Source organism: Zootoca vivipara, chromosome 10 (genome assembly GCF_965207765.1).
Source record: "Zootoca vivipara chromosome 10, rZooViv2.hap1.1, whole genome shotgun sequence".
NCBI lineage: Eukaryota > Metazoa > Chordata > Lepidosauria > Squamata > Lacertidae > Zootoca > Zootoca vivipara.
This window is the reverse complement of record NC_142593.1, coordinates 31,210,207-31,223,613: the sequence shown is the minus strand read 5'-3', so window position 1 is coordinate 31,223,613 and position 13,407 is coordinate 31,210,207. Positions and strand designations below refer to the sequence as shown.

General features: G+C 42.7%; 1 protein-coding gene across 3 annotated transcripts in view; it reads left to right on the top strand.

The window, feature by feature from the left end:
* The window catches only part of VCAN (versican), a 127,269-nt gene that overhangs the window by 48,642 nt on the left and 65,220 nt on the right, over positions 1-13,407 (top strand). For all 3 annotated transcript variants that reach the window (XM_035100044.3, XM_035100043.3, XM_088652615.1), the window contains exon 6: positions 2,879-3,172. In XM_035100044.3, the coding sequence (XP_034955935.3) occupies positions 2,879-3,172 (294 nt within the window). The remainder of the gene's footprint in view (positions 1-2,878; positions 3,173-13,407) is intronic.

Genomic DNA, 13,407 nt, shown 5'->3' with positions numbered 1-13,407 from the left:
TGGTCTGGGATGCAGCATATAGAAACAAGACAGAGTTTATAATCTCTGTGGGTTATACAATTGAAGATTGCAGGTGTGTGTGTGAGGGGTCATATAAGACACAGTGTATGAGATTGCAAGCTTGTTTCTGAACTGCACCATTTCCCATTGTAAAGGAGAGATTTCCAGTCATATAGCCTACCCATCAAGCTGTCCTGAAAACCCCCTGGAACATTCTGTTTTTTCTCACAAAATGGCCGCTGTGATCTCGTGTGATTTCAGGCCGCACTCTTGCCCTGGAAAAGTGCTTGGGGGGGGGGCAACTATCTTACATAGTGCCCTAAAACATGCATTTTTTGGTGTGGTGCCTGAAGAAAGCACTTTTGGGGAGGCTGAGATCTCATGTGGGTCACTTGACTCATGCGGAATTTCAGCACCCGGAAGATGGCGTCCTGGTTTGGGGCTGTTTCGTATTGGAGGTTAGTACATGAAAGAACAGCCTGCTCATAAAAAAAGCCCTAGCCTATCAGACATCAAATATGCAGGGAGTTTAACCCTGTGATCCTGGCATCTTGTCTGGAGTGGTAATATAGTCCAGTGAAGTGACTGTAGGGATTGACCTGCAGCTGCATGAATAGCTGCTGAGTCTAAAGTAAATGGCGGTCTAGGGTGGGTGGGTCTCTCTTGGCCATACGTCACTGCTGGTTGCTGATAGGTAGACAGGCAAGGCAGCGGAAAACCAATCCAACACTTCTGATGCTCTGTCCACACCATGCTGAGCTCCCTGCTGCCTTGCCTCTTCCATTGTCTTTTGGTAACCAACAGCAATGTGCCGCATTGGGAAGTCAGGAAAGAAACGTAGCCCCACCCTTCTGGCCCCTACTGTCCTAAGCAGCACTTTAACCTAAGCCCATATTCAAATGTATCCTAGCAATTTCAGTAGGACTCACTCAACGACCCCAAACATTTTTTTCTCAGAAGATGCAATTCATTTCAATGATCCCCATCCCCCTAAATAATCGCACTTAGGTTTGCAACTTTGGACTTCCCTTACAGTCTTTGGAGTATGCCCTCTGAAACAGTAGTGAAATCATTATTTCATAAAACATGAACAATCTCCCAAACCAGACATCAATTCCACTGCTAGCCAAAATGAGACCAGAGCATTTTTATTACCTGTTAAATTGGCTTGGAAAGCACATTCATATGTATCCTCCAAAGTAACAGAACACAACATATATATTCCACTGCAATTTGGCAGAATTAAATAGTGTTGTTTCAACACTTTTAGCCTCAAACAATCATTGTTTAGTTCTTGTTGAATGCTTGCTTTGTTAACATGTTGCGATGGCTGTGTACACCACTTGAGATGCAGATTAGATTAATACAGTATTGACACATGGATTTGTAGTTTCCTTGCAAAACAGATGGTGTATTTTGAAGACCTTATTGCCTCTTTGTGGCAACACATTAACTGGAATTTGCTTGCTATGCTCTTGGCTTAGTAGCTGTTTTTTAAGCTAGAAGTTTGGAGACGTTATTGTGTAATTGCTTGGTTTGGATGCCAACATCTGGACACATTAACCTAATCAAACATTTGGTGTTCATATTAGCAAAAATCTGTACAAAATACTTGATGGAATGGCCATGCAAATAAAGCGTTGGTTTTCTTGGCATTGGTTTTCATTTTATGTTTTTTTTTGTTTTAACTTTCAGCTGTGATGTGGTCCTCTTGAGTAAATAGTGTCCTGTTATCAGAGGCATTAAGTGTATACCTTGATTAGTCAGGTGCCTTGGGACAAAAGCCCAGGATCTCTGGCTTCATGGTGCATAAATAGGGAGCCAGCACTTTTCCCTGCCTAACCTTTGGCACTTGTTATTCTTTCCTGTTAGTATTATCATGATGGACAGAGCAGAGTATATGAAGATAGAAGGCTTCTATGTACAGTATATTGCAAGGAGCCCAGGAGCATGCTCCCCACTTTTCTCTCTCAGAGATGTCTGATGTACCCACTGTCAAGGCTAGAGGTTGAGTTGTTCTTTGTACCCCAAGTGAAGTACGTTACATTTCCCCACAGCAGTGAATAGCAGAAGTTTAGCTATACTGGGGAAATTATTTGGGCCCTGATAGGATGGCAGTGGGGGTTCAACATACTTTCTGCCTCTTGTGATCCGCAGTGATCCCAGTCCCTATGCCCCCTTTTTAGGTTCTGTTCATTGGTCATGCTATGATGGGATGTTATTGTGTGTGTTAATTGTTATGATGACATTCAGTGCAACCAATGATATGTACAGTACCATCAAGGTACATAATGCTTTGCAAAATTTCTTAAGAAGAGAGGGGGCGGGGTTACTGCTTGCAAGAAATTTAAATCTAAATGTTGACAATGAGAGAGTCAAAACGAATGGGGTTTGGGAGGGAAGGACAAGAGTAAATGGCTTGCTGAAGTTTCAGGTACTTACCCAGTAGGTTGGCTACTATTGATGTTATAATTGGGCTGAGTACTAAGTAGTTAAGCCAAATGTTACAGGAAAATGTGAGACTTGAGGAGGGATCTGGCTGAGGGAGAGAGAGAGAAAGGGCCGGACCTGAATCTTCAGGGAATGAGATCCAAGGTACAAGAGACAGCTGGGAAGAATGGACAAAGAGAACATTTTATTCAAGTGAATAGGATACTTTTTTAATGGGGAGAGACACATTGGAAGATAGGGACAGGAAGATCCTCATAACAAATTTTATCACAGCATATTCATGCTTCCAATTCAATGCCAATGTTCCATTTTTTTATGTACAATAATCCTGGAAGTAAATGATTTCCCCATTTAAAAACCGTTTTAGGAATGTGACACAGCCGCCCAGACAAAGAAGTAAAGGTGCCCTTTGTTTCTCTTCTTGTAGGTGATGTCTTCCATATCACTTCTCCCAACAAGCTAACCTTTGAAGAAGCTAAAGAGCAGTGTGAGGCAAATGGTGCAGTTCTTGCTTCTGTTGGTGACCTACATGCCGCTTGGAGAAATGGCTTTGACCAATGCGACTATGGCTGGTTGTCTGATGGCAGTGTGCGCTATCCTGTTTCTGTGGCAAGGATCCAGTGTGGCGGAGGTTTGCTTGGAGTGCGAACCTTGTATCGCTATGAGAATCAAACATCCTTCCCTCCCCCAGACAGCAGATTTGATGCCTACTGCTTTCTACGTAAGTTTATTTAATGCTTAAGAATGTATAACTATCACAATTTCTTAAAGGGAAAAAAAAGAGACATACCGGTAATATAACCTGCCAATCTACTGGATTCACTTTCTTGTGGTTTATTGTTTCTTTACTTGTTCAATTTCTGTCTGAACCTTCCTCCAGTATTGCAGATACAGTAATGATAAAACATTAAAAACCTCAACAACTAAAAACATTATTAAAAAAAAGTTAAAAACATTCTAAACTAGTGATCTGAAGGTTGCCAGAAACAGTATGTTTCAGCTATCAAATGCCTGGGTAACACCGGAATGCTTTTAAATTTCTCCTGCAAGTTATGAATGAGGGAGATAGACACACCTCACTGGGGAGGGCATTATACAAAGGGAGAACCGCCCCATCATGGGCATCACAAACCATGCATAAAAGCAGCTCTTGACGGAGGCTTTACACACCAAGCAAAGGAGCTCAGCTGAAATAATTCTTGAAGTAACATTGTCTATAGATATTTCATTATGGAGAGGAAGGAAATGTTGATATAAGCTTGAACCTTTGCTTTGTGATCTGCCACCTCTTGGAAAAACATTTGATCAGCCACCAAAAGGTTGATTGCAGTTTCCAAGGGTTAGGTAAAGGGACCCCCGACTGTTAAGTCCAGTCGTGAACGACTCTGGGGTTGCGGAGCTCATCTCGCTTTACTGGCCGAGGGAGCCGGCGTACAGCTTCCAGGTCATGTGGCCAGCATGACTAAGCCACTTCTGGCGAAACCAGAGCAGCGCACAGAAATGCCGTTTACCTTCCCACCAGAGCGGTACCCATTTATCTACTTGCACTTTGACGTGCTTTCGAACTGCTAGGTTGGCAGGAGCAGGGATCGAGCAACGGGAGCTCACCCCATCGCAGGGATTCGAACCGCCGACCTTCTGATCGGCAAGCTGAAGAGGCTCTGTGGTTTAGACCACAGCGCCACCCGCGTTAGATAGTAGATTAACAAGCTTGACTGAACCTTTACTTTCTTTGGAGTTTTGAGGAAAAACCTGCAATTCTTCCTGATTGCTGTGAGCACACACAGCGTCTGATGGTTTCATTGAACCAGGGCTGGCTGTAACTGCTAAGTGCCTTGAATAGGGGTCTGGTTCTTTTCTCTTTTCTCATACAATTCCTGCTCTGCTCAGTACAGTACTGGGTTATACCCAGCAGAGTTGTCCCATTAGTGTTGGCGGTGCAGTGTGGGGGAACCCTTTGTGCTGTGGGCTAGATCTTTATCACCCCCACCCCTGCAGGCTAGCTTCGAGAGGTGGGCAGGGCCTCCCACATGCCCGTCATGATGACCAATTGATGAGCGGAAGGTTCAATCCTGCTTCGATTGCTTATGTGGCTTTAATCGTTTTCATGACCCCCACCTGTCCCCAGTCCACTTCCTTAAGAAGTAAACTAAGTCCAAGCTTTTGTTCCACGGACAGAAGCGTCCTCAAATTTTAAGCCTGTGAGAATTACCCCTGGCGAGAATCAGGCTCATCCAATGCTAGCTAATGTCAAGGGAAAGTGCAACATTTTGTACACGTGAAAGAGTGCTTTAACAAGCTGTGCAGGCGTCTTGGATTGCCCCCGTTATTAAATTGTTACACTCCCTGCTCATCCCCATATGCAACTCCTTGGAAAAAGCAACTAATCCTCTTTGCAAAGAATACCTTTGGAATTAAAAGCAAAGCACAGTTCATAATTGCAACCATTTATATCACATTAGAGGCTGTTAATTGTGGGGATAGAGGAGAGGACAGAAAACACTGCATTCACTTCTCAGAAAGACAAAATGCAGCTACCGGTAAGACATCTAGCTAGCAGAGGCTAAGACATCTAGCTAGCAGCAGTGCCTGAAGTCTGTAGAACAGATGTTCATACAGTAAAAAGCAACGACGTCACCCTTTTACTGTGCCCCTTTTCCCCTCGCTTTCGAGCAGGAGATGTTCTCATTTACTTAACCTTTCTGCTTTTATGCCACATGTTATGTATTTACTCTAATGTGGAGGGCTCAAATCCTACCCCTTTGCTCAGGGAGTTGCCCCATTCTGGAGCCATTGATGTAAAGATTTGCATTGCAGTGTCACTCCCAGCAAAGCCAGGAAATCAGGAGGGGCGGGGGGGGGGGAGGCCTCTGAGAAGCCAAGGAGACGCTGGTGTTTTCACATCCAGCAAAGCAAAAGATCTTTGCCAGAAAAGGCATCTGTCTTAATAATTATAAAACAAACAAACATTGCTGTCAACAAAGCAGACAGCCTTTTCTTTGTGTCTCAGCAAGAAACTGTGAGTAAAACTTTTCTTTGGAGCAAAATGAATTAACATTTCTTTTAAGTTAAGGAAAATGAAGCCCTGGTTGTATTTTTTTTTTTAAAAAAAATATATCTGAACAACCAATTCCAGTAAAGATAAATTACAAGGTTTCTGCTACTAATGTAAACACAGTCGTAATATTTAGATGCTCTTAACTCACGTTGATATGAGTGGGGATCAAATGCTTAACTGTGGGCTAAAGCCCCAGTGGTTTCTCCTACATGTCCAGCTTTTTCTGGATGACGCTTCTAGTAAGTACCCAAAATATAACTGAACGCTAATGGAATTATATTTAAGCTCTCACTTAATTTGATTTCACATTGCAGTGCCTGGAATATATATATTAACCTTAACCTTGGCAAGTAAAAGCAGGCAATTGAAATAGTGAGTCTGATCCCCATATCCATGTGTGCCAGATGTGCAAGGGCTCTGGGCTTTTCTTTGTAACTTTCATTCTGACTTTTGTTTCTCTCACTCCCGGACTACCAGATTGCTTTCTATACTTGCAGCAAGTCTGTGAAAAAGAGGTTTTAGATGTTGGGAGCTGAAAGTGGCTGTGCCAAGAAAGCCCCAAGTGGATGTGCAAATGCTCTTTACTCTTTTGGATCATGCCATATGTGTTTAGTTTTAGTTTAGTTAAGTTTTTTTTAAAAAAGGGAAGTTCACAATGCTGACCATAACCACTTTGATCATGGATTTGTTCCTAGAGAAATCACGGGGCTTTCTAAAATGCTAATCATTTTCATGTTCTCTTTTGGGTTTGGAGCCAATCCCACTGGCATCATAGAAATCTAATAAAAGACTTCTGCGGATCTGAGCCTAGAGTTCCCTTGTCCTTTATAGACCCTACTAACCCTATTGTTCCAATATGATTTCACCATTGCACACCTAAAAAATAGTGGTTCTAGCTCTGGAACTTCTTTCCCCTTCACAGTTTCTCACCTGTTTCGCAAACCTGTATTCTGTTCATTTAACGAATTTGTTTCTTGTTCGCTTCCTGAATATCAGAAGACCGCACATTCTTTCATTGTCTCTCGAGACAGACGGATGCCAGCAACAATAAGAAGCCCATTTAACTTGCCATCTATCTAGTTTGTGCTATTAGTCACAGTAGCCACAAAGAATGTCGTAGAGGGTTTCCCCAACAGGGTATTGTGGCAATGTCTAACCCCCTGTTAGTCCAGACCATTTGCTAGTCAGTGACATAAATTAAGCCAGTCGAAAGAGCTTCTGATTGAGAAAAGAAACCACCCTGGTAGCAGCAGATATGCACAAGTGATTTGTTACTTCCACTTTTTGTACTTCCTGTATAACATCAGTCAGAACTTGCACATCTTCTCTGTGCATGGAGGTGTGAATGTCAAATGCATTTATAGCTCATAGAGAAGATGAATGAATTATTGCTTCCAGTATTACATATCAGAACATTAGAAGCTGCCTTCTACTGTTTGTATTGTCAAATCATTCATCTTTATAGCTCAGTACTACCGTATTTACACTGGCAGTAACATCTTAGAGCAGGCATCCCCAAACTTCGGCCCTCCGGATGTTTTGGCCTACAACTCCCATGATCCCTAGCTAACAGGACCAGTGGTCGGGGAAGATGGGAATTGTAGTCTAAAACATCTGGAGGGCCAAAGTTTGGGGATGCCTGTCTTAAGAGTTCCATGCAGGTGCTTCTCCCACCCCTACCTGGAGATGCCAGAGATGGAACCAGAACCTTTGCATGCAAAGCAGCTGCTGTACCACTGAACTTCCAAGTAAACACCTATGCTTATTTATTAAATTTATATAGCACTCAGCTGTAAGGCTTTCTGAACCATTGTGTTCATGCACATTTTATGTTTCTCCACAACTATATTTTATCATATTTTTAATGTGTATGACCTTGTTCTCTAATTAGTCTAGAGAACAAAATCATATGCACTAAAATACAATATAAAACTAAATGATGAGCACATCTTCTTTGCCCAGAGCACACCAGGCACTCCTGTCTTCCACTGCCTCCCGCAGTTTGGTAGCTTCGAGAATGTTGGTAGCTTCGAGAATCATTGTCCAACCATCTCGTCCTCTGTCGTCCCCTTCTCCTTGTGCCCTCAATCTTTCCCAACATCAGGGTCTTTTCCAGGGAGTCTTCTCTTCTCATGAGGTGGCCAAAGTATTGGAGCCTCAGCTTCAGGATCTGTCCTTCCAGTGAGCACTCAGGGCTGATTTCCTTAAGAATGGATAGGTTTGCTCTTCTTGCAGTCCATGGGACTCTCAAGAGTCTCCTCCATAATTCAAAGGCATCAATTCTTCAGCGATCAGCCTTCTTCATGGTCCAGCTCTCACTTATATACAGTGGTACCTCGGTTTAAGTACACAATTGGTTCCGGAAGTCTGTACTTAACCTGAAGCGTATTTAACCTGAAGCGAACTTTCCCATTGAAAGTAATGGAAAGTGGATTAATACGTTCCAGACGGTCCGCGGAGTACTCAACCTGAAGTGTACTTAACCTGAAGTATGAGTGTACAGTAATTGGTTCTGGAAGTCCGTACTTAACATGAAGCGAACTTTCCCATTGGAAGTAATGGAAAGTGGAGTAATCTGTTCCAGACAGGTCTGTGAAGTACTTAAACTGAAAGTACTCAAACCAAAGTGTACTTAAACCGAGGTATGACTGTACATCACTACTGGAAAAACCATGGCAAGGTGATGTCTCTGCTTTTTAAGATGCCGTCTAGGTTTGTCATTGCTTTTCTCCCAAGAAGCAGGCGTCTTTTAATTTTGTGACTGCTGTCACCATCTGCAGTGATCATGGAACCCAAGAAAGTAAAATCTCTCACTGCCTCCATTTCTTCCCCTTCTATTTGCCAGGAGGTGATGGGACCAGTGGCCATGATCTTAGTTTTTTGATGTTGCGTGCTAAGCAAAAAAGTTAGGAGGTAAAGAAAGAACATTTAAAACAATGTAATAAAACACCACATACAAAATCAAAGCATACAATATGAGATGTTATGGGCAGAGTTGTCTGCTGCCCGAAGGCTAGGAGGAGGATGTCCAAATTAACCTTGTTGGACAAGGAGCTCCATAGCTGGGGTGGGGGTACAACCAAGAAGGCTTAATTCAGATTTTGGGAACAGTTGGATAATCTCAGTTTCTAAAGTTTCCTCTGTTGCCCTCATCAGTAGGGCACAATCTTAGTAATGCTTATGTTGAATCTGGACCGTTATTTAAAAGGCCTTTTGTGTATTTAAAAGTCTTTGCTGGGAGAGGAAGCATTAAAGAAAAATGTGATGAGGGACTTCTAACGAATGCTGATTCTTCTTAACTATAGTAAAGTAAAACACAACTTTAGCCAAAAACAATTTGTTCCTAATGGATCCTGGTTTTGTGGTCAGACATAAACTTTGGAAGATTTCCCTCCTCTTTCTTAAGACCTAACCCTAATGAAGTCAACCACAGTCTGTCCATTGATTTGTAAGCTTTGGCCAAAGTGTACAAAACCAATGCAGTTTGCTTTCTTTTTTCCTTTCCCCCTTCTTTTACTTAGGGGTTTTAATGCTGCTTTTCAGCCATGACTGCCAACACAATAGAAAATGCAGTGGACAGTCCATCTCATAATAAAACAGAAACAAACAATCCCTCTACAAACCTGATGGATTAAAAAGCATCCACGACCAGTACTAGAGCATGCCTCACATACAACTTCCAGCATCTCAAGATAAACTCCTTTCTGAAAACCAGGAGGACTGATGTCATTCAGTGCAAGGCAGTGCTGAGCTAGATTGAGCAATGGTTTGACTGCAGCTTCCTAAATCTTCACAGATCTCTTAAAAGTCACAATAAAACTGGCCTGGTATTTTTTTCCTAGGGAAGGAATTTAAAGATTCAGTTAACCATCGGAAAACCTCTATTTTTGTAGTTAATCTAACCTCATATGGTGGTGGAACCCAAAGCAATATCAGTCCTGAACTTCTGAATTTGCAGACAAGGGGCTAGTGCAGGGCCTGCTTGCCCATGAGGCCAGGTGAGGCAGTGAGATCTGACCTTCTCTGCTAGCACTTGCTGCGTCCTCCTCCTCCACACCCGCCTTCCACCATAGCTGCTTCCTCCACTCCTGGCCACCTACTTTGCCACCATGGCCATCTCCTCTGTGGCTACTTGTCACTGCCACTACTACCTCTGTGCCCAGCCACGATGGTGGATGGGTGCAGAAGAGGAGGAGGAGGAGGAGGAGGAGGAGGAGGAGGAGGAGGAGGAGTGGCCGATGTCAGACGAGGAGACCAGGGACAGAAAAGATTGCTGTGGCAGTGGGGCAGCGGGAGACATTTTCTTTTTTTGCCTGAAGTGGCAAAATAGCCTGGGCTGGTCCTGGGTTCCCATATGTAGAAGATTATCCCAAGTATCCTGGTCCTTTAAGTATGTAGGCCTAGTTATGGACATCATTAATGATTGTAGTTGCTCTACTTTTTTTTTTTTAAAGAAAACACTTTTTAGGCACACATAGCCAAATAAGTAATTGAAATTCTTGGGACATTTTTGTTACTGAGAAGCATGATTCAGCTGGAACTCTGCCAGGATTGCACCCTCCACCCCTCCAGACCAGCTGCGAGGAGGAGATCAGACGCTTTCTCTTCTGATTTTGACTGACCAGTGTTATGTCCAAATCCATACAAACTGCAGTAAGCCTTAGTTATGCTTCACTGAAACAAGCCAACATCAAACCTCAGTGTACGTACCTGGCTTGTATCAACAAACCATGGTTAATGTTAAGCATACACTTCAGTGTCAGGCCATAATGCTGAATTGTGGTTAATTGAAAATGGAAGAAAACACCTTCCAGTCTTCTCGTGGCTGTCCCAGAGGAGGAGGGAGGAGTGCAGGGGCCCAAGACTTTCCTAGACTTGTTCTCATAACAATGAACCACAGTTCACCATTAAATGCACGTAGCCATTGTGCTCATATATATTAGATGTAGTGTGGTGAGGGGATGGAAAAGATCCAGCTTGCAGTTCTTCTCTAATAGTCATCTGGGTAACCCTAGGCCAGGCCCTAAAGCCACCATGAATGAAAAGCTGAGGGAGATACATGAAAAGGGGGAATGCTGCTATTTCTCCCTCCCTCAGTTTTCAGGAAAGCACAATGGTCAGTCAGTGATGGGGTGAAGTGTCACCAATATGTCTATCTGAATCAGGAGAGGTGACTGAGATGCTAGAAAGATGTTTGGAAGCAGCGATGGGCTGGATGTGGGCCAGAAATGAGTTCTATGTGTTCCAAGTTCTTGAAACCAGGAGGTGGGAAGACGGCCTGTTTTGGATGGTACAGGTTCATCACTTGGAGTACCTCCCATGGATCCAACATTGTTATTTGAAACCCAGGTGGCCTTGGTGACTGGGTGACTGTTTCCAGCTCCTGATGATTAGCCAGCTATGGGCCTTTCTGGACAGAAATGACTTGACCATGGTACTCCATGCTCTATAATCTTCCCTGAGACCTGGTAGGGGAGGGTGTGTCATTTAACAACCACAATAATTGTGGCTCTAGATCATACAAGTGGCCCAACATGCTTGGGGGTTCCTGACCAATATGTGCTCCACATCTTGAATCTTTTGGTTGGTGTATTCTGAGATATAATTTCACACTGCTCAGTGTCCCATCTTTACATGGGTTTGCAGAGGGGAAGATTCAATTCTCACTCTGGATTGCTGTACTTTTAAAAAGGGCACTGTGTTATGACAGGGAGCAATTACTGTGCAGTAGTAGCTTGCTTTGGGAATTAGGCCATTTTCACAGACCACTGATTTCCCATGATATGGCTACATACAAAGATAACAGGCATTATGGAGACCCTTTTAAAGCAGTAGCTCCTCTTATCTCCCAATTTTATCTGTTCCTTTTTTTGGTAAATGTTATTGAGCTTAATTCAGAACCACTGCACTGCACAGTAAGCAACCTGGAAGCAAGTGTGCTACCACACTATTCTGTGATCTAATATTTAACAATTCTCCAACTTTTGAAAAAAGTTATCCAATGAAGATATATATATATATATATATATATATATATATATATATATATATATATATAATATATTAATATAAAAACAAAGGAAATATGTGGAATTTTTTTTAAGCATAGAAACCTTTTCCAGTTGCAAAAGACTTCATCCCAGATCAGCTTCATTCAGGTTGTGCATAATGTAAAAGAACACTTTTTTTTAAGAACTCAGGATAGACTTTGATGTAAGCAGCTGTCGGTGAGATAATTTGCTTTCTTGCTGTATTAGATGTGGATATTTTATTAGGAAAAACTCCCTCATGTCTTGCATTAGAAGGAGCACAAAGAAGATATCCCATTGAACATATGATTCAAGGAGTTTAGTAATGCAAAACATCTGTACAGTGAGGGAGTCTGTTAAAGCTGGAGCAGAGCCTTTTAGAAAGGAAACACCCTTCCCTGGGCAGGTCATCTTCTTTCAGGCAAAAGGCAGCTGAAATGTAGAGAATATCTTCTTTGAGTCGAAACAGCTTTAGCATCCACCCATTCATCCCATTTCTCTTTCTCTTTTTAAAAAGTTAAGTTTAGAAACTTAAAGCTTGTATCTTCTGAATTGTGCTGTTAATTAAGCAACGTTCAATGATGGTGCAATAATCCTGGATTAAAATATTGCTGCCAGTAGACAGAAACCAGATTGTAGATGAACTGAGCTGAGTGAATATTTTCTGGAAATATTAGTTGAAATTTAAACAGTGGAATAAGTGCCGAGGCTTTTATTTGTTGTGTCTAAGTGGAATCTGATGTTTTTACTCTCTCTTTTTTAAAGCTTAAAAAGGGTATGATGCATAAAATATAGGTGCTTATACAAATTAGGAATGGTATCCCACCTTATTTTGAGAACTGCACTGTATAATACACATGACTAAAGCAGAAAGTCTTTGAATTCAGATGTGAATTCAGGCAGTGGAGGCAGCTGGAGTACAATAACTTCAGGTCAGCAAAAATGAGAGTTATTTCACAGAACAGTGGACCATGGGGCAGCCACTTAAATTCCTTTGCATATTTATTTAGCACATGTATACTCTTCCCAGCTTCTAAGGAACCCAGGGAAACATACATAGGTTTATTCATTTTTTTCCTTATAGCTAGTGCTTTCTTTGTGACAGTACCCATTGCTACGGAGTACCTTCAGATCCAGGGACCCAGGTGGCGCTGTGGGTTAAAGCACAGTCTAGGGCTTGCTGATCAGAAGGTCGGCGGTTTGAATCCCTGCAATGGGGTGAGCTCCCGTTGCTCGGTCCCAGCTCCTGTCCACCTAGCAGTTCAAAAGCACATCAAAGTGCAAGTAGATAAATAGGGACCGCTCTGGCGGGAAGGTAAACGGCGTTTCCGTGCGCTGCTCTGGTTCGCCAGAAGCAGCTTTGTCATGCTGGCCACATGACCCGGAAGCTGTCTGCGGACAAACGCCGGCTCCCTCGGCCTATAGAGCGAGATGAGCGCCGCAACCCCAGAGTCGGACACGACTAGACCTGATGGTCAGGGGCCCCTTTACCTTTACCTTCAGATCATTGTTGTTGATGCTTTGACTACCATTTTGTGCTGGTACACATGACACAGTACTTTTATCAACATAGGAGCAGCAGTGCTGCCTCATTTTATTTTACCCCAAAACCCACAACAACACTGCTTTTAGCAGCTGTTTGAGGTAGGTTGGGCTGGAAGCGTAAATATCAATCCAAGGTCATCTGGCAAGCTTTGCAGCTAAGCAGGATTGAATCCAGGTCTACAAACTCCAACGCTGTAGCGTATGATCAGCCATTCAAACCAATCCAGGCTTTTATTTTAACATGGAGGGGCAAATTCCCATTTGAAGTAGCGTGGAAAAAGTTTGAATCTGTGTGGCAGTGGTTCCATATGACCGATTTACCAT